This window comes from Tursiops truncatus, chromosome 11 (assembly GCF_011762595.2).
Source record: "Tursiops truncatus isolate mTurTru1 chromosome 11, mTurTru1.mat.Y, whole genome shotgun sequence".
Lineage (NCBI taxonomy): Eukaryota > Metazoa > Chordata > Mammalia > Artiodactyla > Delphinidae > Tursiops > Tursiops truncatus.
This window is the reverse complement of record NC_047044.1, coordinates 37,416,067-37,442,449: the sequence shown is the minus strand read 5'-3', so window position 1 is coordinate 37,442,449 and position 26,383 is coordinate 37,416,067. Positions and strand designations below refer to the sequence as shown.

The window sequence follows — 26,383 nt, the reverse complement described above, 5'->3', positions numbered from 1 at the left end:
TATTCTGAGATAGAATTCACTTTCATGTCTTTATTAGGGACATGGAGTGTTAGTCCCACCTGGATGTTTTTCAGGTTCTCCAGAAGACTTGAAGTATTATGGCTGATCCTACAAAAACTAGAACAGTGTATTGGCAGGTTGCGGGGACTTTTCTGAAAATATATTAGATCATCTATCTTTATTTTGAAGGTAGATAGGGTATAAATACATAAAGTAACATATTCAAAAGAGTGAAATGCAGCATGCTTGTGTTTTAGGGGTAAGCACTGATGTTGAATATTTATATCTCATACTCAAGATTTCAAATATACTTTAAAATACCATTTTTTGTTTCTGATTAATTTTGCATACTAGAGTATAATAATTTGTAGGTTTTTCTGAGCATGGTTTATGTATTTTCGGAGGCTGAACAGTGTTTATCTTTTGCATTTTAATTATCATTACCTGGAAAATATGGTTACAAACAAGAAATGCTTTATCATCTTAATGTTAGTCACATATTAATATTATAATAAAGAAACTCTCTTTTTAAAACTAATCTTTCAGTTTTTTACTCTTGAACTTCTTATAAAAGATCTACATGGAGAATATGAAATGATGCAGTTTTATTTTCTACGCCATAACAAATACCCAGTAAATTGAAAACTGTCATCTGATATTTCATATCGATAATCTATATTAATGAATAAAAAAAGACGTCTGAAGAAAATTTTTATACTCATTTTTTAAAAAAATAAAAATAAGTGGATATCAAAGACCAATTATAAACAGACATGACTTTTCTGTCTCCTGTAGCTCCACTTTAGTTGTTTTTAAGGAGAATGTTCAATGATAACCTCTAAATTTTTAACATTTCTGCCTTTTGTGTGGTATTAGCATAGGGAAAACTTTAAAAAAAAAAACAGTAATTGCTAGAATTAAGGAAATAATTTTGTTAGGAGGACAGTAAATTCTAACCTGTATAATTTTATATACTTTTTCATGCATGGTCTCATTTTTAAGTCTAACTTTTTGGGGTCAAATGGATTTAGGTAGCCACCATTTTACAGACAAAGCAACATTGGTAAATAACCTTTAAAGAAGGGTTCACTTGAGAGGCAAACAGAAATTTGATAACCTATCCTTTAAAATATCTTCTGAGTTTTACAAATGAATTACTACTCATTTATTTTCTCCTTAGCCTTTTATTCCTTTCTGTAACTTCCAGTTGATTAATCTTACCCTCATTTAATATAAAAATTTACCCATTTATAATGATATTTAGAATTATTTATAAATATGACCTCTAAATGCAGGGACAGGCAGGTGAAGAGAAATTCTAAAACATCTTAAGTGAAATCATGACTGACATTAATTATCAAAGAATATGGATAGCATATTGTCTATGAAAAAACTTCACATTTTATCCTCTACCAAACGAATAAAAAGTTTTAGAAAAGAGTGTTTGCAAGTTGATTAATATCAAATTCATCAAGGTATTGAACTATAGGAAAAGACCTTCTCAATAGGACAAACAAATTAGCAAAATGCGTGGAAGACCATACAGCATATACTCGGTAAAGAGCTGCTCAGTTTATGTGGGAAAATGCATGTGTGAAATTTACTGGCAGGGGCTTAGGATTTCTAATACTCCCAAGGTGATCAAGAGAGCCAACTGCATGCTAACCATGTCATACAACCTAGAAAGTACCCATCAAATGCCAACAAAGTTGCCTGTGATGTTTGCCAAGAGACCAGATAAAATGTATTCCACAGCTTGGTACCTATGTTTTATTAGTGGTACCTGAGGAGAGCAGCAATTTTAGTAACAAACAGAAAGTCAATTTCTTTTTCATTTCCTGATTCATGTATGTGTGTTACAGTTACAGAACTGTGCCAAAAAATGTTCAACTAGTAGCACGTTCGTTAATTAGGACCATGTGTGCCCTTTCAGGTAAAATAATTATCTTCTTCACAAAGCAATTCTAGTTGCTCTACTGAGAGGTGCTTGAAAATACTTGTGAGTGAAATATAACATATTTCTTAGCAAGCATTCACCTTCTTGCTCTGAATATTCACATCATTAAGTCTTTTTGAGCCAATGATGATTAATGTTTATAGTGAAGCAATAAATGAAATTAATTATTAAATTTACTATCAGTTATTATTTATGATAACTCTTGTGCTCAGTTTTCAAAAATTAATCTTGTATTAACATTGAATATGTTCACTGTCAAGGATAGCTGCTAGAAACTATAGTACCGTGGTGTAACAATCCCTACTTTTGCCCAAATGTAATGTAAGGAAAATCTGTCAGCCTTAGATCCAACTCATCAGGATTGATTCCTCAGAGTTTGAGAATTCATCACTAAAGAACTGCTCAGCTCTGATACTGTGGTAGTGTGACCACAAGGGTAGCATTGTATGAAGGATCCAGTTAGAATATGACTCTTTCCTCTAAGCATCCTGTTATTATTTAATAATATTAAGGAATAAATATCCTTATAGTAGTCTGTTTCTTAGGCATACAGCTACCTTTGACATTTCTGTGCACTTAATTTTGAGAGTTTCCATTTTTGTTCCGGAAATATGTGTGAAAATGTAATTGTTGAAAATTTCATGCTAAGTCTTTGATTTTTTTTTTTTTTTTTTTGGCCGTGCACAGCGTGCAGGGTCTTAGTTCCCCGACCAGGGATCGAACCCATGCCCCCCACGGTGGAAGTGCAGAGTCCTAACCACTGGACTGCCAGGGAATTCCCTGTAATGTTGATAATTTATGTTACCACTGTAAATTTTTTTTTATTGCATGTGATTCCATGAAATCATGTTTTCTTTAGAAGGTTCAGAATGGTCTGTGAGAATGGATTCTGCAAATGGACTAATATGGACAAATTATTCTGTTTTTATTATTGGAGGAGCCAAAGAAATAGTGATTCAGATACAATTATATGAAAGCCAGAGTTATTTATAGCTTATAGAATATGAAATACTCTAAACAGGAACTTTTTTTAAGTGGACAGTATGAAGAGAGAGAATCTTTTAACACACTGTCTATTGATTTTAATTTCACCTTTTCTCTTTAGGGTGTGGTGAGGCCCACTGGAGGATACGCTGTAATGCTTAACTGGTCAATGTCTTCTATATATGGACTTAAACCTGGAGAGGTAATCATGGTTTTAAATTCACATTACATGACATTTCTCTGGTTAAGATATATGTATTTTATTATCTTCTTTTTGTTTAGGTGTGGTGGGCAGCTTCTGACTTAGGCTGGGTTGTCGGACATTCCTATATCTGTTATGGACCTCTTCTACACGGAAACACAACAGTTTTATATGAGGTAATAAAATAAAATTAGTACTACATATACATAATATTAATTTTGCTAAAAGTTTTAGAGAAGTAGTCCTAAGTAGGAAAAGAAAATTGAATGGGGTCAGGGGACGTTTTTATATCTTCTTCCAGTTATTTCATAAGAGAAAGAAATATATATTTAGAAAAAAATAAACAACTATTTAAATTGTGTTGAACAAAGACATAAAAATTATATTCTGAAAAATATTCACTAACAAGCTTGATGTCTATCACTTTCTAGAAAATATTACTAGACTGATACTGATTTAGAATCTTAGAAAACAGCCATCATAAAACAAGCAACAGAGATTCACCTCTTTGTGTTCTTATAGGATTAATGGATTTCAAATACGTGGTTTCTTGATTTTAGCTAGACATTTTTGGTAGTTTCTGATGATCGCTATATGTATAAGGGAGAGAGTCATAGACTGATCAGATTCATAGCTGAATAAATGACTGCTTTAGATTCTGTTCCATGGGCTAATGTTACCTAGGAATAATATTTTTGTGTGTATATTAGAAAATTCTGCTCTTATGCCTATTCTATTTAATTTTAGCAAATGCCTTATACAAATATTTAAAACACATACCTATCAGATATGTAGGAGATCAAAATTTGAGAGGGACAGCAAAATGATGGTTTGCTAGATCAGTATACAAATGATCTTGGACTTTTGGGACAAAAAACACAAGATGGGAAAATATGGAAATCTTTACAATCTTATATTTATATTAAAAATAATTGCAAAAATGAAGTAAGGGAAACTTGAGTTGGTTGCAGTTTATGTGGTTAAATCCCTGTGTATTATGAGTTCAAACATGAGCGGTTGATAGGATTGTGTTAAAAAAATACTCGCCATATGCAATGTTATAATCTTATTTTTTCACACTTGGAAAACTGTGTTCAGTTTAATGAGGAGGAGAAAAAAATCATTAACTTATTAGAAAGAATTTGGATGAAAGGGACCAGGGTGAAAATGTCATACAAGAAAGAGATGAAGGAATTGTGAATGGTTAGTCTGATAAAAATAATATATTTAGTGTGCATATATGTTAAGTATCTTTTGACATTTAAAGAGTTGCCACATATAAAGGAAGTAGTGTAGTAATTGTAGTAATGTGGAGTTCCAGAGACCTATCTTTTGGAATAATCAGAGAAAATTTAACTGTCCGTTAGTAGCATAGGGAAGTTCTCAAATAGGAGGCTCTCTTTCACTTAAAGTCTGTCAACATCAAGAAAGAAATTTGAAGATGGGAATTTTATATGCGAGGTGTGGATAATAGTATTAGATGATGTCAAAGTTCTTTACAATCTTAAAATTCTTTAACTCAATGATTCTGAAAAAATTAGAGACTATTCTTGATCTTCATGGAAGTCTTCTAGTCCCAGTCACCATTTAAAGACATGAGTGTTTCTTCATTTTCAGCTGGCTGGTTTTCTGTCTCTGAATGCTCAGAGATACTAAGGCAGACTTTGACACAAGTATTAAACCATCATGCACTTCTCCACATATTTTATACTATGCCTTTGTCCTTTGTAGACTTAACATGCACTGTGGTGTTTGTAATAATTAAAACATAAAATAATCTTGACACATCTGTCCCATACCAAAATCCTTACAATAGAATAAATGTTTATTAAAATAATAATTCCCCTTGAAGTAAACAAAATAAGCCTCAACACTGAATACTTATAATGAATTATGAAATTGCTAATATAAAGTGACAAAGCCAAAGGTGCCATTATATTGAAAAGTATTTATATTTATAAGTATTAACCTGCCTTTAGAACTGAAGTACATGTAATTTTTGTGCATTTACCATTGGCCTTTTTTTATTTCTCAAGTTTATTTGAAACATGACTTTAACACCATGCAAGGGGCTCCGTTGTTTGTCTTTATCTTGGAATGATGTGCTTAAGAACATTGCAGATGCTCTAAAAGTATTTGTCGTACAAAAGAGTGATCCTTTTTTTAACCTTTTAAACCTTATCTCTGCACTCTGGTTTCTTTCCTGCGACTTGTAAACATCTTCAATTCTCTCTGATCACAAAACAAAGCCTTTTAGACTTTTGCACATTTCTAGCTATCCCATCTTTATATTCTTCTCCACTAAGTTCCTTGAAAAAATACACTTCCCATACTGTGTGAACTTTATATTCTTCCAATTATTGTTCATCTCACTGAAGTCTGGTTTCTCTCCACATTGCTTTATAAAGCTGCTGTATCAGAGGTCAACAGTGACTTCATAAATGACAAAGTCAAAGGGCCCCCTTCACTTTGATTTTATTTTTTCTCTCAGTGGCATCAACCCTGCTGACTGAAGGTAATTCTCTCTGTTTTCTTGAGCCCCCTGCCCTTTTGCTATTGTCCAGGCTGTTTCTTTTGCCTGGCATGACTTTCCCTCTGTCTTTGCTTGTTTGGTTAATTCTACCTATCCTTGTAGACTCTGATTAGATGTAATCATCTCTTGGAAAATTTCCTCATAGTCTTTGGCTGTGCTCGGTTCCCCTTTTGTGGTTCCGTTGCCCCCCCGAGCATATGTCTGTTAGTGAGCTGACCACACTGTCCTGAATTTATACCTAGTAAAGTGTGGGGACCTCAAAAGCCAGTCTCAGCGTAGTGCAGAGTACACAGTAAACACTTAACAAATGCTTATAGAACTAAATTGTATGCTGCTCCTCTGTTCTCTTTCTACCTCTCTGACAGCTTGTCCTCCTTTTCCTTTCTTGGTTTCTTTTACTTTGATGCTAAACATTGGGGATTAATAGGGTCTTGTTCTTAGCCCTCTTTTCCCATTCTGCTTATATTTCCTGGATAATCCCCATGCAGTTGGATTTGAGTATTACTAATTAAACCAAGGCTCCCAACTCCTCCTTTCTATATCTGACCTTTCTGCTAAGCATCAGCTTATTATTCGGCACCTTCAGACGGCCCAGTCATCCCTTATGCTCAAGACAATGTGAAATGAACTCACTATCTCCTCTCTTCCCTGCAAAGACATTGCTTTCCATATACTCTACAGTGTTGTTAATGTTACCTGCATTCACTCAGTCATCCAAACTAAGAATCAAGAAGTGATTCTAACTTCATTCTCCTTACATATCATAACCTATTGCTCATTACATTCTACTGAATTTACATTTTAGTACCTATCAAAAGTGTCTTCTTGTTTCCATGTCTCCTGCCATATGTTCAAGGCTGATAATTTAGCTAGTATGTTGTTGACTGGTGTGTATTCTATGGTTGGCTTCTGATCTCACTTGTGTGGTGCCTATCCTTTCCAGTTGTATATTTCAGATAGCCACTCTAGAGAATGTTCTAACAAATACTTCTGCCTTCAGACGTCCTCCAGGCCATCTCTACCCAAACTTCAATTTCTGAGCTCTCCTCACTTACAGTTATCTATCTAAAATGCAAAGGCCAAGATTTTTCAAAGGGTTGAGTTCTGCCTCCAGGAAGATAGAGATGATATACTTTTCTCTATTCCTCCCGCTAAGTAGAACTAAACATTTTAGGTGTTATGTCTAAAACAAACATAAGACTGAAAGGTGGAGAGAAGACGGAAAACTGTCTTTAGGGACCTTGGGACTCAAAAAACAACATAATGATGAGAACTTGGGTTTTACTTTTCCTTCATATGTCTTACATTTGTGTCTGAAGAAGCTGGCAATCCAGAAATGCCAACAACTGCAGACCAAAAAACAAAAAAAAAACCTCCAAGAAGAAAAAAATAAAGCCTGATCTCTCAAGCCAAAGAATTAGGAAGGAGCAGCCTAAGCAAGACTTAAAACTTTTAGATGGCTCTACTCCAGATAAACGCCACAGAAAAATCCATAATCCCACCCCCACCACCAAACAGCAAAGGCTAAGTGGGAAGCTTAGACTTCCAAAATTGTCAGGCTTTAAGGAGGAGCCGTAACCCTCCCTCTTCCCACAGGGTGGTGTCAAAGGAGTTTGACTAGGGAGCCAAGATTTTCATCCCTGTTAGGTTGTAATGAGGACCCCTTGAACTTGCAATGACAGTAGAGACCAAATAAGGAGGCTGGACTTATCCCCCTCACCTATCAGTAATGAGGTACCCCTTCCATTCTCCATTGGGATGGATGGGGTCAGTGGAGGCCTAGTAGAAAGTCAGGACTTTCACCAGCAATAATAAGACCACTTGTCTCTTCCCTGTGGTGTCAGTGGACACCACGTTGGGAGCAGTAACAGGGAACTCTCACCTTGTCCAGCCAGGGAGGTGCCATTGGAAGCCTACCGTTAGAACTAGAAGCAACCCAGCAGTAATGAAGTGCATCTTCCCAATTGGGTATCAATGGAGGCCAAATGAGGGACCTGGATTTCTACCCTTACCTCTTCCTTCTTTGCTGGAGTGAAATCTAAGTAAGCCACTTTAAACAAGATTTAAATATGAGTCAGTCTCATAATATAGTACAAAAAAATGTCCAGGATTTGATGAAAAGATCGTTCCTCATACCAAGAACTAAACCGATCGCAAGCTGAATATGAAAAGACGGTTGATAGATACCAATACTGAGATGACGGAGATGTTAGAATTATCTGACAGAGATTTTAAAGCAGCTGTGGTAAAAATGCTTCAACAATTGATGATGGACATTCTTGAAACAATTGAAAAAATAGACAGTCACAGTAAAGAAATAAAAAGTTCCAGCAAAGATACAGATGCTATAACGAACAACCATATGGAAATTTTAGAACTGAAAAATACAATAACCAAGATAAAAACTCAATAGATGGGCTCAGTACCAGCATGGAAGGGACAGAGGAAACAATTAATGAACTGGAAGAAGGAACAATAGAAATTACCCAATCTAAACAACAGAAAGAAAATAGACTGAAAAGAAAAAACTAACAGAGCCTCAGGGATATGTGGAATGATGACAAAAGATCTAGCACTTGTGACTTCAGTCATGGAAGGAAAGGAGAAAGAGAGTGGGCCTGAAAAAAGTACTCAAAAAAATAATGGAAAACTTCTGAAAACTTCTCAACTTCTCAAATTTGGCCAAAGATATACATCTATAGATTTAAGAAACTGAGCAAACCCCCAAACAAGATTACTCTAAAGAAATCCACATTCACACAAAAAACCCTTAACTTTCTGAAAATTGAAGGCAAAAGAAATAATCTTGAAAGTAGTGAAAGAGAAAGGATACCTTATCTGTAGGGGTAAAACCGTTTGAATGACAGGATTTTTTCAAACACTAGGGAAGTCAGAGGGAAGTGACAATGTTTTTCAAGTGTGGAAAGAAAAGAACTGTCAATCCAGAATTCTATATTCATCCAAAATATACTTTGAGAATAAAGGAGAAATAAAGACATTCTCAAGATGAAGAAAAATTTAGAGAATTTGTCACCACTAGGCCTCCCCAGAAAGGACAGCCAGTGGCCAGTAGTTAATGATAAAAGACTAAGTACTTCCCCTGATGTCTGAGAACAAAGCAAGGATGTCCACTCTTACCACTCTATTCAATATACTCCTGGAAGTTCTAGCCAATTTGATAAGGCAATATATGGAAACAAAAAGAGAAACATATCAGAAAGGAAGAAATCAAATTGTCTTTATTTGCAGATGGCATGATTGTCTATGTAGGAAATTATAAAACATGTTTTAAAACCCTAAATTAATAAGTGAGTTCAACCAGGTCTCAGGAGACAAGGTAAGCATACAAACATCAATTGTTTTTCTCCATAATAAACACCTTTGGCTACCAAAGAGCAACATGAGGAGTCCTTGTAGAGATGGAACTGTCCTTTATCTTGATTATATCAATATCCTGATTGTGATATTAAACGATAGTTTTGCAAGATATTACTGATAGGGAAAATTGTATTAAGGGTGCACGACATATCTCTGTATTATCTCTTACAATTCCATGTGGATCTACAATTATCTCATATAAAAAATGTAACTAAAAAGTACAAAAAAGGCTTCAGGGAACTCCTGTCAAAGAACGTAATTCAAACTCATTTGCACGATACAAATGATCCATGGTCATCTGCCCTTTGCCTGCCTCTAAGGTCTGTCTCTTGTTCCCGGCCCCTAATTCAGCTTCCCACCCAACAATCCACTCCTACTGGCACTTACATGAACAGAACTGCCAGTGACTAAGTTGTTTCCTCAACTAAAATCCCACTTTTGTTCTGATCACGTAGCTGAGTGGTTCTTTTTCTTAAGGGATCAACTTAAATTACATCTTCTCTCTGATATTTTCTTTGCCTTCCTCAGGCGGATTGAAGTTCTTTATGCTTCTGTTATACCATCTAGATTCCTTTGATCTTGTAAATACGGTGCTGTGATACTGTAAACTCCTTGAGGGCAGGGAATGTTTGTCATTTATGTACCCCCAAGGTCCAGCACAGTGCCTTTCAGGAAGTAGGTAAAATTCGTTGTGTGAATGAACCATTTCTAAGCAGATTGATTCACAACTTGAACATGCAAAATGCTGGGAAAAAACTTACTTGCTTGATTCATTAACACCAAACAAAGGTATAGAAGAGTCCTGACTTGTCACTAGGACAGCAAGTGAAAAAAATCTTTATTAACCTCCACCAAATAATAGTCCCACATGTGTCCCAATTTTAGTTGGATTACCGAATTAATATTAATATGATTTTATTTTAGTATTATTAGTATTTTTTATTTAGGAAACTAAAATCTCCCATTAAATAATAAAAATACATTCTTTACATAGTAAACAGAATAGTTTAGTAGATCATTCATATCTTCATAGGATTACCTTTTCTAAAGAGAAATAAAAGCATACAGTTGACCACAGTTTTATTTTCATTCTTAATGAATTATAGTATTTCAAAGCTATAAATGAGGTAGACAGTGAATTGGTATCTGTGATAATATTTTTCCTTAATGATATATTTTAACAAAAATTGATATTCTGAAGTATTAAGAGATTTGCAGTTCATTATGTGCCCAAATCATCTAGAGTACAGCAACCAGTTCATAAAACATTTCTTTTTATTAAATGCAAATGGTTCATGATATCTTATGAATAAATGATGAATGAATCCTTTTTTTCTCAGCAAAGTTAAAAAAAGTTATATTCTGGATTTTAATACAAATCTATATTTACAGTGGCCGAAAGAAAATTGAAAATGGTTATAACTAAGTTGGATATTCAGTTTAACTTCTTTTTTTTGCGGTACGCGGGCCTCTCACTGTTGTGGCCTCTCCCGTTGCGGAGCACAGGCTCCGGATGCGCAGGCTCATCGGCCATGGCTCACAGGCCCAGCCGCTCCACGGCATGTGGGATCTTCCCGGACCAGGGCACGAACCCGTGTCCCTTGCATCGGCAGGCGGACTCTCAACCGCTGCGCCACCAGGGAAGCCCCAGTTTAACTTCGAAGTACATAAGAGTTACCCACTTGAAACAATCTGTGTTTCACCATAAAAGCTTACAGTGGATATTTAAATAAGATTTTCTTTTTTGCCATAGAGGACATATAGCCCAACATCTGCAGGTTAAAAACATGTTGGAAATCCTGGTGGTTTTCTTTGGTTTTAGCTTCCTGATAACTACCAAATTTTCAACACATCCCTGTTTCTCTTAAACAAACAAACAGCAACCAAAACACCCCACAAAAATCCTTGATTCTCTATCCCCTTGCAGTTACAATACTCTCTCTTCATCTTTAAAGGCTTGCCTATACCCAATAGCTTCATTTTCTAACCTAGAACTTAACTCTGCAATCCTCTCCAATTGGCCTCTGTCATCATCATTTCATAATAACAGCTTTTTGATAATTTCCTAGTGATCTTTATTTTTTCAGATGCCAATGGACATTTTCAGTCCTCTTCATACTTGACTTTTCAACATTTGAAAGGGTTGACTTTCACTCTATCTTAGTCACTTTCTTCCCTTCTAAGGCACAACATGCTCCTATTTTTTTGAAGTTATTCTTATGCTCATTTCTGCTACAGTACTTTTCCTACTTGTTGCCTGAAATATATTCCTCTTATACTTTAGAGCACAGCCAGGTGTTACTTCCTGAGGGAAGCCCCCCTTGACCTCTCTGACTAGGTCAAATCTTTGTAGTCTCTCTTAAGCACCTTGAGTTTTTCCTTCCTGACTTGTGTCACAGTTGCCATTTCACATTAGTTTATAGGCTCCTTTGATTTATTTGCCCCTCTCTGTTCTGAACTCTGAGAGGGAAGGTTTCATTTTAGTGTTTGCTCCCCATCAAGTCTCAACTTTTAGCCTTGTTTTTGACACATTCTGAGTTCTCAATAAATATTTGTTAAATAAATGGCTGAATGAATATATCAGAAAAAGAAACACAACAACTTCATTTGTAAGTAAGGACTTTTTTCCCTGACAGAGGAAAAAGTAATTCTAATATTCTCTTTACTAGAGAACTTCATGAGCAACTTAAGTAATCTGTTATATTTTTTAATAAGCAAAGAGTTAATTTTGTTCATTGACCTGGACATATTTAATGTATGCAATTCTGGAAGCCATATTGGACTGACCAATTAAAATATGTAAAGCAATGTTGAATAATTCAGTCCTTGTTTTTGAGAGGAAGAAAACAAACAGTACCTTTCTATAAATTTATTTTATTAATGCATGCTGATTGAAACAGACCTATCCTCAGCAACATATGGACGAGGACGTACTTGGTACAGAGGTTTTGTCAAAGAGGAAGAATGTAACAAACAGTACTCTAATATAGAAACTTTCATATATAAACAAATTTAGCAACCTGCTGTGTGTATGTGTGTGTGTGTGTGTGTGTGTGTGTTTGTAAATGGTGTTTATACTCATATGTTTTCTGGCCTCTCTCTTCTATTTCCTATTTGCCCCCTTTTTCAAAAGGCCTGGCATCTGCTAAATCAAAACCCAACCCATCTTCTCAAGGGCAAGCAAATTCTCCTTGGTCCTGTCTTTCTCCTTATCTTTGCTTGGGTGTTAATGGACAAATATGTATCTTGTACACACATTTCAATTGCCTAGTACAATGGAACTCAGGCTTTCCACATGGTAGTGGTGGCTGAACAAGAAACCAGCTTAGCTGACAAACATCTCATAGTAGTCCCTTACGATTCTTTTAATATCTGAGGCATCCGTTATATTGTCTCCTCTTTCATTTCTGATTTTATTTATTTGGGTCTTTTCTCTTTTTTTCCTAGTTAGTCTAGCTAAGGGTTTGTCAATTTTATCTTCTAAAAAAGATCAACTTGTAATTTTAGTTTTTTCTATTGTTTTTCCATTCTCTGATTTATTTCTACTCTAGTCTTTACTATTTCCTTCCTTCTGCTAACTTTAGGCTTAATTATTATTCTTTTTCTAGCTCCTTGAGGTATAAAGTTATTTTATCTGAAACCTTTCTTTTTTTTATTGACAGCGTTTATCACTATAAATTTACCTCTTAGTATTGCTTTTGTTGTATCCCACGAGTTTGGTATGTTGTGTATTTCTTTTTGTATGTATTTCTTTTTATCTCAAGATACTTTTAAAACTCTCTTTTGACTTCCTTATGGACCCAGTGGTAGTTCAAGAGTGTGTTGTTTATTTTCCATGTATTTGTGAATTTTACTATTTTCTTACTGTTTTTGATTTCTAGTTTCATTCCATTGTGGTCAGAAAAGATACTTGGAGTGATTTCTGTTTTCTTAAATTTGTAAAGGCTGGTTTGTGACCTAACATATGATCTATCCTAGAGAATGTTTTGTATGTACTTGGGAAGAATGTATATTTTTCTGCTATTGGGTAGAAAGATGTTGGGCAAGGGATACAAAGTTTTAGTTATTCATGATGATTAAGTTCTGGAGATCTAATGTACAGCAATGTGACTATAGTTAACAACACAGTTTTGCATACTTGAAATTTGCTAAGAGGGTAGATCATAAGTGTTCTTACCACACACACAAAGAAAAGAAAGAAAAAAGAAAATGGTAACTATGTGAGGTGATGAATATATTAATTAGTTTGTGGTGATTATTTGTTGATATATACATGTATCAAAATATCAAGTTATACACCTTAAATACATATAAATTTTGTTAATTACACCTCAACAAAGGTGTAAATGGAGAAAAGTGATAGTAAACTGCTTGTATATAAAAATAACACAAAATAAAATAGATTGTACTTTAAATAAAAAAGAAGAAGAAATCAATTTGGATAAGTTATTACCTAGAGTGGATTATTAGTTATTAGTCACCATAAATCTATCTTGGCATTAAATTATAAACCAGTTGGTATAATTGACCTTGATGTGGCAATTGTCATTTTTATGTAATAACAGTCTCTTTGGAATCAAGGAATGAAAGCTTGCTTTCATTTTATATTTGTTTGCATTTCACAAATTGTCTATTTCATAGCAGCAAGCCATTTCAATAAACTCTTTAGTATCCTCACTAGATTAACCAGGGCAGATGGTTGTCTGTTAATAATTCAACAGTTATCTTTGAAGATACGTACTACATTCTGCCTTCTCAGGCAATACATTAGTTAGAAGAAGTAGAGGATTTAAGATTCTGAGTTGTGTTGTAGTAGCACAGTCACAGGACTGGAAATATGAATATCCATGTTATTTATCTTGGTCTGCCTTCATCTACCTATATGACCCTGGACAAATGAATTCACCCTCTTTGGTAATTCTTCATCATTAAAGCTGGAGAATTGACACGTATTCTCCCAGCTCTGCACTTCTGTGAATCTTCTCCAAGTCAGTTGGTTGTTTTTTTTTTCCCTAGTATAAATATATTGTTTGATAACATTTTAATTTTTTAACTCTGGAATTAATTCCAATTTCTTTTCATAGTGAGTGATGCTCACCTTCCAAACGCATTTACTGAAGAAAGGTTTCATTCTAAAATAATGAAAATTTTTAATGTTCGAGAGGAAGCATGGAAGTTCAGACTTCCATAGCATGATTCCTGAAACTTCTACATATTAATTATTTGACCTCAGACAAGTTACTTAACTGTTCCTAGCCTCAGTTTTCTCATCTATAAATATCACTATTGGGCTTCCCTGGTGGCGCAGTGGTAGAGAGTCCGCCTGCCAATGCAGGGGACACGGGTTCGTGTCCCGGTCCGGGAAGATCCCACATGCCGCGGAGCGGCTGGGCCCGTGAGCCATGGCCGCTGAGCCTGCGCGTCCGGAGCCTGTGCTCTGCAACGGGAGAGGCCACAACAGTGAGAGGCCCGCGTACCGCAAAAAATAAATAAATAAATAAATAAATAAATAAATAAATATCACTATTAATAGTACCTTTCTTACATGGCATTACATTGATTAATCCATTGAAATCCCTTAGGAGAGTTACCAGGATATAATTGTACAATAAATATTAGATATTATAAGCTACTATTATTATTCAAAACTATGAATTTTTTCTTTCCCAGAATAAAATTCTATAATATAAACACTAACCATTCATTCCCATGGAATCCGGCCATTGTAATGCTTGAATTTTCAGGTACTCACATTTCTTCTTTCAAACTGTGTTTGTCCTCACAACTGTGAAGCGACCATCAGAACACTAGAGGCTACTCCCTTTGGAGCCCATTAGTTCCCTTCTAAGCACCAGGCAAAGGAATCAGCACACAGAGATGTGTTGATCCTGGTCCTACCAACTTTGAAGAATGAGCAGCAGTTGTGGAAAATAACCCAGGGGTCTCTCCCCTCAAGGATCTGTCCTTTCAGAGTAGAACTTGTGAGTGAAATGAGAGTGGCCTGGAAGTCTTTAATCTGCAAATAATATAACACATTTCATGGTTCGTTATTATCCGAACATTTATAACCCTTCACTTCTATTTTTGATGGGCTTTATCATTACTGGCTTTTAAACTGCCTATATGTCTTTGAAAACTTCAGAGTATTCAGCTTGATAATCTCTTACTGAATGTTCTTTTCCTGAATTCATAGGAGGATGGAAGAGTTTAGATACCCCTAGTTTTTTCTTTCTTTATAGAATGATTAGTGTAGAAGTGAGCTCTTTACTTTCCTTTATTTGTATAAAAATCAAATAAGACTATGTGAAATTAGTTTGAAAGCTCCAAAGAAATATGATTGTATGTATTTGTATGTATAAAATGTATACAAAATATGACGGTATGTACAATATAAATTTGTGTAAAATGTGAGACATTATTATCACTGTATATACATGGATCAAAATGTTAAGCCATTTTCCAGTATGAAAGTCTCGTGTTTGAGAATATTGAGGATAATTCTTTGAACTACTTTCAAATTATTTTTGTATTGAACACTCTTGTTAAATCATCCCCAGTGTTTCTTCAATGCTATGTTGTCTGCTCTGTGCTGCACTGGATCTGTAACCTCCATGAAGACATCCTATGATGTATTTTTCCACACATGGATGTTCTGAATTCTTAGCCCCTCCCAGGCTTCTTTTCAACAATGTAACTGTCACTTGCATATATAGAGTTATCTTCTCTTTGCAAGAAATTTGTACTTCCACCTATATTAACGTGTTTTCTTTATTGATGATCCCCTTTTCAAGGACAGAGATTTGCTTCTTTCCAGCATAGAGTATGTTACTTCTTTAATACTAGTAGCCACAACTGTTGCTAACTAGTACACTCAATAGGCACACATCAGAGACTTTTCCCTTATTCCTCATATAATAGAAAATTATTTATTTCTTTTAAATCTAGTATAATGGCAATGAGCTTTTATGTATGTACAGAATGAGAAAAATGATGACTCAGTTATTACTTTGATCCCAGCTATATAATTTCATCATCTCAATTGGAAAAGATTGTAAAGCTGATGCCAGCATCTTTTAGGTTTCTCACATGACTAGTTGTTCAAAGATTTTTATTTCTGAGTGTATTTTTCTCTGTGTGTGCCTGTGTTTTACGTGAGAACAAGCAAGTGCAGCTATTGTCATAGCTCCATCAACAATATTTATTGGTGCCTATTGTGAGCTCTACATTTTGCTAGGGTTGATAGGGAAGCAGAGTGTATCAGATACACTCCTTGCACTGAAAGCAATGACAATATAGTCAAATAATTAAGATTAAAGGACAGAAAGCAAACCAATTGAAGAGACACTACCTAAGAAATTTCTTACAGTGTATAGAAGATGTGAAAAAATTTCCAGAAACTATTACATTGAACCATTAATACGCTACAATAAATTCTTGAACCTGTTTTGATACAATTTTCTGATGATGGAACTAAATAAGGCTCAAAAAAATTAAATAAGTTGCCTTAGGTCACATAGCTTGTAAATGGCAGTGTTTGGATTCCACCTTGGCTCAAAAATCTGTCTACTAGTCCCTTAAGAGAAGTTTAGGACTAGAGTAGACAGGAAAAGCTTTGTGGATGAGACAGTACAAGTAATAATAATAGCTACTATGGATTGAGTGTTGGATGATAGGAACTCCTCTAAGAAGTTTACATGGTTTTAATTAATTCTGTCTCCAAACCATGGGGTAAATTTTTTGCATCCTGATTTACAGCTGTAGAAACTGAGTATCAGAGACATTGAATAACTTTATCAGTGGCACAAGAGTGATGGAGCTGGGATTTGAAACAAGGTTTTCTGGCTCCAAAGGCAGTGTTCTCTAGTCATAATCTTAAGATGAACAATTGGGAAACTTGAGTATTGCAAACTAGATGGCCAGAGCCAGGGTGTCAGTGATCTGAACATTAAGGCAAAGGCAGGATGTTAGAGTGTCAAGTGGATATTGTAAGACAGAGGTAAAAAAGGAAGTTGAGAATAGTTTTGATGTCTTCAGCTAGGACAACTGATTAATGGCAGTTATCAACTGAAGTACGATAGTGTGGGAGCAACAGTTCTTGTGGAGGAGTTTTGGCAATGTAGAGTTTAAAGGGGCTGTGCAGACATTTGTATGATATTGGGAAGTCAGGTTTGAAACTCAGAAGAACTTTCTGAATTAGAGATGTAGAAGAGTTAATAATTTAAGTCCCTAAGATGATCAAGATATGCAGAGAGGTGAAGACTGAGAAAAGAAAGCAATATAACTTAAGAGTGAGAAATTGGAGAGGTGATGGAAGAATCAGAAAAGTGTCCTGAAGACCAGTGGAGGGGAGGTTTTCCAGAAGATGGGGGATCAGCAGTGCCAAGTGCTACAGAGAGAGGTCTGGTAGGACAAATATTGAAGAGAGCTTTGGCAATTTGGATATGGTTAGTCACCCTGATCAGAGCAGTTTCGTGAGAAAATTTGTGTGTTCATTTTTTTTTTTAACGTGGGGAAATAGGAGCATGTTGAAGGTTGTACTGGTAAATTATTGGATGTACGGAGGAGTCAGGCTTTGTACAGCCTCAGGTTGAATAGCAGTATACATACGGAATAGCCACACTTTACTTTCTGGGCAGAAATCTGTTAGGGTGATAATGCAAGAAGCCATCTAATTTCTCTGCTTACAGCAAAGTCTCTCACTACTCACTGTGAGTAAAGAAAACCTGAATTTGTACCTCTAGTACAGGATAGCAGAGCGATTGCTCATCAGCCTGGAGGAATTCAGAGGTGAAAGCAGTCCTGCTAGAAGCCTTGAACTACCAGCTATCCTAGTGATAAATGCTCTCTGACTGCTGAGAACGGTAAATATGTCAGAGTCCCTAATTAGCTCAGCACTGGGTCTGCAGAATTACCAGTTCCATTGCTCTGCTTCATTTACTTGCCATTAATACTTTTGGGGGTAAGCATCTTTTTAGTATTTTTATGACCAAGGTGGAAGCAGTGGTTTATTCATTGGGGGTAGGATCTCCACAAGGCCCAGTATGGTCAACTCTAGAGATGGGAGAAGGCAGGGGAAGAACCAAACCAAAAGCAATAGATCTATTTTGATTTTTTCAACTCTACTGAGGTGTAATTGACAAGTAAAATTGTAGGATAGTTGATATATGTGCACATTATGAAAGGATTCCTCCCATCTACTTAATTAAAACATCCATCACCTCCCATATTAATTTTTTTTTCTGTTGAGAATGTTTAAGGTCTACTCTCTTAGCAAATTTCAATTATATAATACAGTGTTATCAACTGTAGTTACTATGTTATACATTAGATTCTCAGACCTTATTCATCTTACAGGTGAAGGTTTGTACAAAAGGGATAGATCTAGATGGAGTTACAGATAAACATACACATCCTTAATATAGTCATGGAGAAGTCTTACTTTTTCAGGCTGGAAGCTAGAGCATGTCCTTCTTAACTGAAGAAAGGCAAGGACTCAAGCCTGAGGAATTGCATCCCTGTGGTATCTACCACAGGAGATAGTAAAGAGGGATTGTCAAAATAACAAGTTTAGGGGCTTCCCTGGTGGCGCAGTGGTTGAGAGTCCACCTGCCGATGCAGGGGACACGGGTACGTGCCCTGGCCTGGGAAGATCCCACATGCCGCGGAGCGGCTGGGCCCGTGAGCCATGGCCGCTGAGCCTGCGCGTCCAGAGCCTGTGCTCCGCAACGGGAGGGGCCACAACAGTGAGAGGCCCACGTATCGCAAAAAAAATAAATAAATAACAAGTTTATAGAAAGCATTAATTTGAACCAGGTGAAATTGCTGATATTCGACTGGTTTTGACTTACACAAATGGCAAATTTTTATAATCAAAATAATAGGAGGGAAAAGAAGACAGGTGGACCTCAGGTAGATGACTAAGTTTGGTTTTTGAGACTATTCGTAGCCCTTTGATAAAAGTGGATTAAAAGGGTAGGACTAGGGAAACTTATTTACCCTGTGGAGAAGAAAGTGAACAAATGTTATGATATCTACCTGTTCATCTGCCCTCTCGCTTCATCCAAGCTGTTTCTCAGAGCAAAACAAAATCTTTGAAGAGATTTTGCCTAGAAACCTAGGGATATATGTAGAAACCTTTTGGTTATGAAAGGGATTTCAGAATCTGATAAAAGCAGTTGACTTCCCTCCCTAGGAAAATGAACATATACACATTAAAAAAAAAAAAGAATATTTATGAACCCCCTGAAATTCAGGTGAGAAACCCCTCATTTAAAAGATAAAGATATATTGATCTCAAGCAGTGATACAACCAAAGTAAAATCCCAAACTAAGACTTAATTTTCAAAGGTCTCTGGAAAGCACGAAAGAGCAGCTGGGGTTAATCATTCCACCTTTGGAGATAAGGCATTTGTACTCAGCATGCTAAGTCTTACAAATCATATATATATATCTCCAGTCTGGAGTCTGGTTTATACATCAAGGCATAAAGAATTTGGAGCAATGAGGCATTTCTCTCCAATTATTTTCTCAGTAGATGGCTTCCTATTATCAGATTTCAGTTATCAGTATATTCTTCTACCAATACTTTGATTGGCTTATTTATTAATAACATATGGAACAAAGCAGCAAAGTTTAGTGTTAAATTCTAGGCTCATCCAGTAGGGTAACCAGGCAGGTGGATATTGGAAGATAGCCTAGCCTTGGGTAATGCTTAATATCTAAGGACTAGGCATTGGTTCTTAATCCTGGCTGTGGATTATAATTATTTTGTGAACACATAAAACATAACACTGTCCAGCCCCATCTCAAGGCAGATTAGATCATAATCTCAGGGAGTGGGGACCAGGCACTGGTACCTTTTAAAAGCATTCCAAGAAGTTCTAATGTACATTTAGGGTTGACAGTCACTGGTTTAGAGTAAAATTAGATGGTGGTATGGATACGATGAAGGAAAGCAAGATAAAAGTATATTCTCATAGGTGAGGCCCATGGAATGATGGGAAATCTCTAGTAAATAATGAGTTAGTCAGTATAAATTTTTAGTTATTAATTTGTATTTATAGGTAAGTTTTTACTAGAAACTAACACAGTATTGCGAGGCAATTATACTCCAATAAAGATCTACTTAAAAAAAAAAAATTCCTTATAGAAGCTCTTGACCACTGGTTGTCAGTAGGGGGTAGTTGGCCTTTGGATAGGAGTCTGCCCTTCCCCCTCCCCCGTGGTTGCCAGCAGCCAAAATAAAGCAAACTTTCCTTTTCACAAAAAAAAAACAACAAAACAAACAAAAAAACCAACAAAAAACAATACAAACAAACAAAAAGGAGTCTGCTATAGTAACATAGACTCTTAGGGCTGAGGGTCTTAAGGCATAGGGCAATTATCCCATCTGGCTTTAAAGCAGCAGTAATATTTTCAAAATTGGCACAAGATAATGTGAGTTATCAAGAGAGGAACTTCAGGAAAGAAAAAGCCCATCTTTACAAAAGGTTATGCACGCACTTGGTGCATATTTCGAAACTCACAAAAGGGTAAAGAGTGCAAACCTCATTGCCCTCTGTTCCCAGCTGTCCAATTTCTCTCACTTGGAAGCAATCAATCTCTTGTTTACAATAGTTCATTCATATATAAGCAGTGTCTTTTCTTTTTGTATACAAACAGCACTGTACGAATGGTATGCACACTATTCTACATTTTGCTTTTTTCACTAAACAATATACCCTGGAAATTGCTTATGTTTTAACAAGTCTCAGGTTTAGATGTTGCATGTCCAAACTTGCATCCCTTGATACCAGGCATGTAGTAGGAACTCAACAAATGCTATTGTCAATTTCATCACTCTTCCTAAATAAATAAACTGACACTGCGGCACCTGTATGCTGAAATGAAATTCAGAACTAGTCCATAAGGGATTTTTGCTGTCTTCACCTTAGAACTATAGTAAAAGCGTGCCTTCCATGACATTCTCAGAAGTAGTGTTCAAAAAGAGACCAAATATATTTCAAATCCTGCCACAAAAAGAGGCAAAAACTGTAGTTGACTCAAAAATTTTATGTCAAAATCTGAGAAATCACAAGTACCGTTGACCCCCAAGCCTTGAATAAACTGAAATCATAGGATTAATAATAAAGCCAATTTTTTTTTACTCAAAAATTTAATTCTGATGTTTACATATACCTTTGTTTTAAGTTGTATTTCACTACTTTCCTGTGTTGAATACTTAACCTCACTGGAACTTGTGTGGGAAGTCTAGGCATTACCTGGTTTTCTAACTCTGAACTTACATCTGTGGTCCATTAACATTAACACATTGAAGCAGTAAGTGGCAGACAATTATAAGTGAAGGTTAATTTTACGATATTTGGTATCTGAAGAGAACTGTCATGTTCTCTGTGCTTTGTACCTTTGCTAAACCACAATATAAATATAAGCAGTTGATATTTTATAGATCTCTGATGTTAAAAAGTCATGATTTATAACAGCTGAAAGCTCATAATCTCTGCTTTGCCATTTAGGGATTGCTTTCTGCCTTTGTTTTCTGGGCAGCAATCAACACTGTAGACTTTAGTTTAGAGGCAGGGAATCAAAGCAACTGGTAATGACATCGATTGAGTTTTAAAGAGATGTTAAGTTAACTGCATTACTGCTTTGGGTGTATAGGTTGTTTGTTAAAAATCCCTATAATCTTAGAATCTTCTTATTTTAAAATTGAATAGATTTGGGGCTATTGCCCCTTACTGAATATGCAAGTTCTGGAGTCAGTGTCATTTTTTCCAAGCAGCTCAGCATACTTAGTGTGTTACTGGTTACTTTTAAAAAGCATTATAAAGGAGTCATATTGCTTATGTGTGCATGCATGTCTGTGTGTGCACATGAGCCTATGATGTGCAGGAGGGCAGGAGAGAAGAGTGTTCGATCAAATCAATAAGGCATTGAGTCATCTGCCTTTAGAGTTCATAATGAAAGAGGCTTACTGGCGTTGCTTCAGTTTTCTGAAGCTGCTAGTGGTGATAGATGCTGAGAACATATGGGTCCTACGTTTATCACTGTAGTCTTTCCCTTTACTAGACACAAAATAGTTTATAGCACCTGCTATGTAATTTTTAATAATATTACTACACACACACACCCCCAATTACTAAAGTGTAAGTTCCCTTAGAGCAGGACCTTACCTGGCTTGTTCAAATAATTATTCCCAGAATTTAGAAAAGTGTCTAGACCATAGTAGATGACCAATAAGTATTTATTAAATTAATGAATATATTAGCACTGTTTAATGTATTATGATTGTATGCAAACAATCATTTCTGATGAAAGATCTTATTCTGTGCTGTATTATACTTGCTGAGGTGTTTGTATCATTCAGAGCCTAATGTATGTGTTAATCAGCAGGCTGTTTTGGGGAACAATAATTTCTTTGATGTATCGTAACTTATATTTTAATCATAATTTGAGATCAAATAGAAGTTTTAAGAAAATAAAAAATAAAATATATAAATATTAACATAATTCCAAAATAAGGAAATATCACTCATTGCCTCAAATGGTCTTCTGGGGCATGGACAGTAAAAGACAAAACAATTTAACCTTTCTTAATTCAACTGACTTACAAAAAACATTGTGAGCTTTTATGCATCACTTCCGTTAGTATCCTAATTGTAATGACATGTTATTTTGATTTTTTATGTTCAATAAATGTACTATTGCTGGAAATTTGGTGCAGGGTCAGAATTGCAACAGTAATTTTATATTATCTATAAAAAGTATAGTGCAGTTGTTAACTATTATTTCTAATTAACTATTGTTTCATTATCATTAGATACAATTAATTTGAAGGCACTATAAAATACATCAAATTGTGTCCTCCATGTAAGTAGTCATTATGGTATAGCATTTTCATTATGACACTAATAGCATTCTTTAGTGAGTATATTATCATTGTCCCATGACACTGGCACTGCAGTGGAATTCAACTCTAATTGGCTATAAAATATCTTTCTTCAGTAGAGGTCAAACCATCTTAAAATATTACCTCAGTGCTTTTAGCTTATTGGAATCATATTGGAAAAGTGATTTATTCTTATTTAGCAGTCAAGAAAATGGCAGCATTGACAGGGCAAGTCAATTGCGTAAGGTCAGTTGACAAATCATTTTTACATGGGTGAGGTCAAGTTTCCAAAGACACAGTCTACTGCACAGGGTGATCAGTGCCTAAGACAGATTTGAAGAAATAAAAGTCAAATGTTTACCTCCCTTGGTTAGAAATAATACAGTTAGTGCTGATATGCTGAAGGCTTCAAAATTTGTGCATTAAATTATATACATGAGTTGCCATACTGTATCTGGCAGCTTTTTATACTCTGCCAATGTGTTGACCTGTATGGGATAGTAATGAAATAAATTGAAATCAAGTGTTTTGGGATAGTTGTGATAATAAAAATGAATTTCTAGTTGAAACAAATATCTTCTTTGGTATTAAAAAAGCATGAGAAGAAGCAACAGAATATAACAAAGAGGTAGTAAAAAAAAGGAAAATATAACTACATTAAAGAATATTAAGGGTAACTATTAAAAAAATAAATGTAAAAACTAAATAGTGCTCTAGCAAAGATCCAATTAGAAGTGGATAGTGAATCAAAATTATTAAATGGCTATGGTTGGCCTCATATTGTCATCCACTCCTTTATTATTCTTTATTTGGGGAGACCTCTGAGTTGACTTCTAGCAAATTTTTTCTTTCCTGCCTTCTTCCCTCCCCTCCCCTCCCCTCCCCTCTCCCCTGATCCTCCCCTCTCCCCTCCCTGCCCCTGCCCTCCCCTCTCCCCTCCCCTCCCCTCCTCTCCCCTCCCCTCTCCCCTCCCCTCTTCCCTCCCCTCCCTCCCCTCTCTCCTCCCTTCCTCTCTCCTCCCTTCCTCTCTCCCCTCTCCCCTCCCCTCTCCCCTCCCCTCTCCCCTCCCCTCTCCCCTCCCCTCCCCTCCCCTCCCCTCTCCCCTGACCCTCCCCTCTCCCCTCCCTGCCCCTCCCCTCCCCTCTCCCCTCCCCTCTCCCCTCCCCTCTTCCCTCCCCTCTCCCCTCCCCTCCCTCCCCTCTCTCCTCCCCTCCCCTCTCCCTTCCCCTCTCCCCTCTCCCCTCCCCTCCCCTCCCCTCTCCCCTCTCCCCTCCCCTCCCCTCCCCTCTCCTCTCTTCTCCCCTCCCCTCCACTCCCCTCCCCTCCCCTCCACTCCCCTCCCCTCCCCTCCCCTCTCCTCCCCTTTCCTTTTGTTAGCATAGTTCAGTGTTTCCCAAGTGTGTTTTCCAGAATACAAGGTCCATGGGATGCTCAGGTGGGGGATGTGGACAAAGTTTAGGAAATATTACATAGAGTCACTCATCTCTTAGAATTTCCTGATGTACTTTAACACTTTTTAGTCTCAAGAAATGGTCCAAAATAGGAAACCTGTTTACCCCAACCCCTTCCAAAATGATTTGACTGTGAAATATATATTATATATATATATATATATATATATATATATTAACATTCCAGACACCTGACTTTAGAAACAAAGGGAGAAGTACCAGTGATGAGAATGTATTGAGGAACGAGGGGATAGGGTTGGGCCAACATAGATTTTATGGGACACTTTGAATTTTTGCAGAATTACTGATTATTTATGCCATGCTCATTATCCACTTTGCAGGAACATCAGTTAAAAAATGCTTTGTGTCATTTTGAACTGTATAGTCTATAAAAATTGTTAAATTTTTATGAATGGATTATCCTTTGAACATGCATAATGTCATTTTGAGGCTGTGGAAAACCTACATATTTTGAGATATCTTATTGGATTTTTAAAAAAATTCTTAGAAATTGCTTTTCTTGGAGTGAGACATTTAATTGAAAAGGTCATTGCTCAGAAATCACTGTGATTCCAGATTTTTCTGTCTTCTCATATATTTTGAGAATTGCTATTTTCACTTTTAATAGCTATCATGAAAAAAGTTTAATATTAGAAATTCATAGCAACTACATTTCTCATATAATCTGCCAGACAAAACAATGTATTTAATTGCTTGGAAAATACAAGACTGTTGTATGTTATTAATTTGAATGTGATATATATATATATATTTCCAGTCCTTTATCTTTCAAAACTTATGAAAGGAAAAGTGCAATTTGAAAAGCTTTTAGGATGCAGTATTGGAGCAAATGGGCTCTCTGATGCCTGGGCATTTGGTTTGTTTTATTTCTGATGGAACATGGGAATATTTTAAAACTAAGATGAATAGCTTCAATGTTGAGAACCCCATTTTGTTAATATTGCTGTGTTAAATGTGTAGGTACTGAACAGTCAATGAAATATGAGACATTTTACCCAGTGACATTTTAAATGCATCTCCTTGTAGGGGAAGCCTGTGGGAACACCAGATGCTGGCGCTTACTTCCGTGTGCTCGCGGAGCATGGAGTAGCTGCCTTGTTTACAGCGCCAACTGCCATTAGAGCAATCCGTCAACAGGACCCTGGGGCAGCCTTGGGGAAGCAGTACTCTCTGACAAGGTGAACTCGGGATGCACAGGGCAAATTACATTAAAAACTGCAATCAGAATGAATAACTGAACATCCTATATATTTTTTCTATCACTGCAGTACCGCTATGGAAAGAGCCAAAGGTTCTGAATGTTAAGAATGACTGTTCTAAACATATCTTTGAAATAGTTGGAAATTTAACTATACTGTGAATATTTTTTAATACCATATCCTGTTTATTTCTGTTCAAATTTTATCAAAATAGTTCTCTTTTTTAAACTACTCAGCTTATATATTTTCCTTAAAATAAAATGCTAAGTGTAACTTAAAATGAGTATGTGTATATATATATATATATATATATACACATATATGTGTATGTATATATATACACACAGATATATATAACATGTCTTTTGAAAATAGACTAATAGTCTAAATAGAGGGAAATATTATTTGATTTCACTTATAGAGATAAAACGTGGAAACTATAGTCCAAATTACTTATGTTGAAAGAGTGAAGGAAATTATTTTTCTATTGTTTTGTAATAATGTGCTCTGAATAGTTTAGGTATTTTTGTGCTGGTTTATTGCCATTCATTTTAGTTTAATGATATGTATATTCAAAGATAATTATAGCAGTTTGTGTCTTCAAGGCAGTTTCCAACATCGAATTGTATTGAACCTTTTTGAAATAGGTCACTGCTATCATGAACTAAAAGTATTTTGTAGTTTCTTCAAGTCAAAAGTGGGTTTGAATTAAGTCAGTTTGAATATTTTAAATTAAATGCCAGATGTTATGAATTTTATGCTGCTATGGC

At 35.9% G+C, this 26,383-nt stretch overlaps 1 protein-coding gene across 4 annotated transcripts in view; it reads left to right on the top strand.

Annotated features, from left to right (window-relative positions):
* Positions 1-26,383, top strand: part of ACSS3 (acyl-CoA synthetase short chain family member 3) — a 144,048-nt gene that overhangs the window by 63,073 nt on the left and 54,592 nt on the right. For all 4 annotated transcript variants that reach the window (XR_012324278.1, XM_073788374.1, XM_019952190.3 and 1 more), the window contains exons 6-8: positions 3,063-3,143; positions 3,224-3,319; positions 25,441-25,592. Coding sequence is in view for 3 of the 4 variants with exons in the window: in XM_073788374.1 (XP_073644475.1) it covers positions 3,063-3,143; positions 3,224-3,319; positions 25,441-25,592 (329 nt within the window). In the remaining variant the exon portion in view is untranslated. The remainder of the gene's footprint in view (positions 1-3,062; positions 3,144-3,223; positions 3,320-25,440; positions 25,593-26,383) is intronic.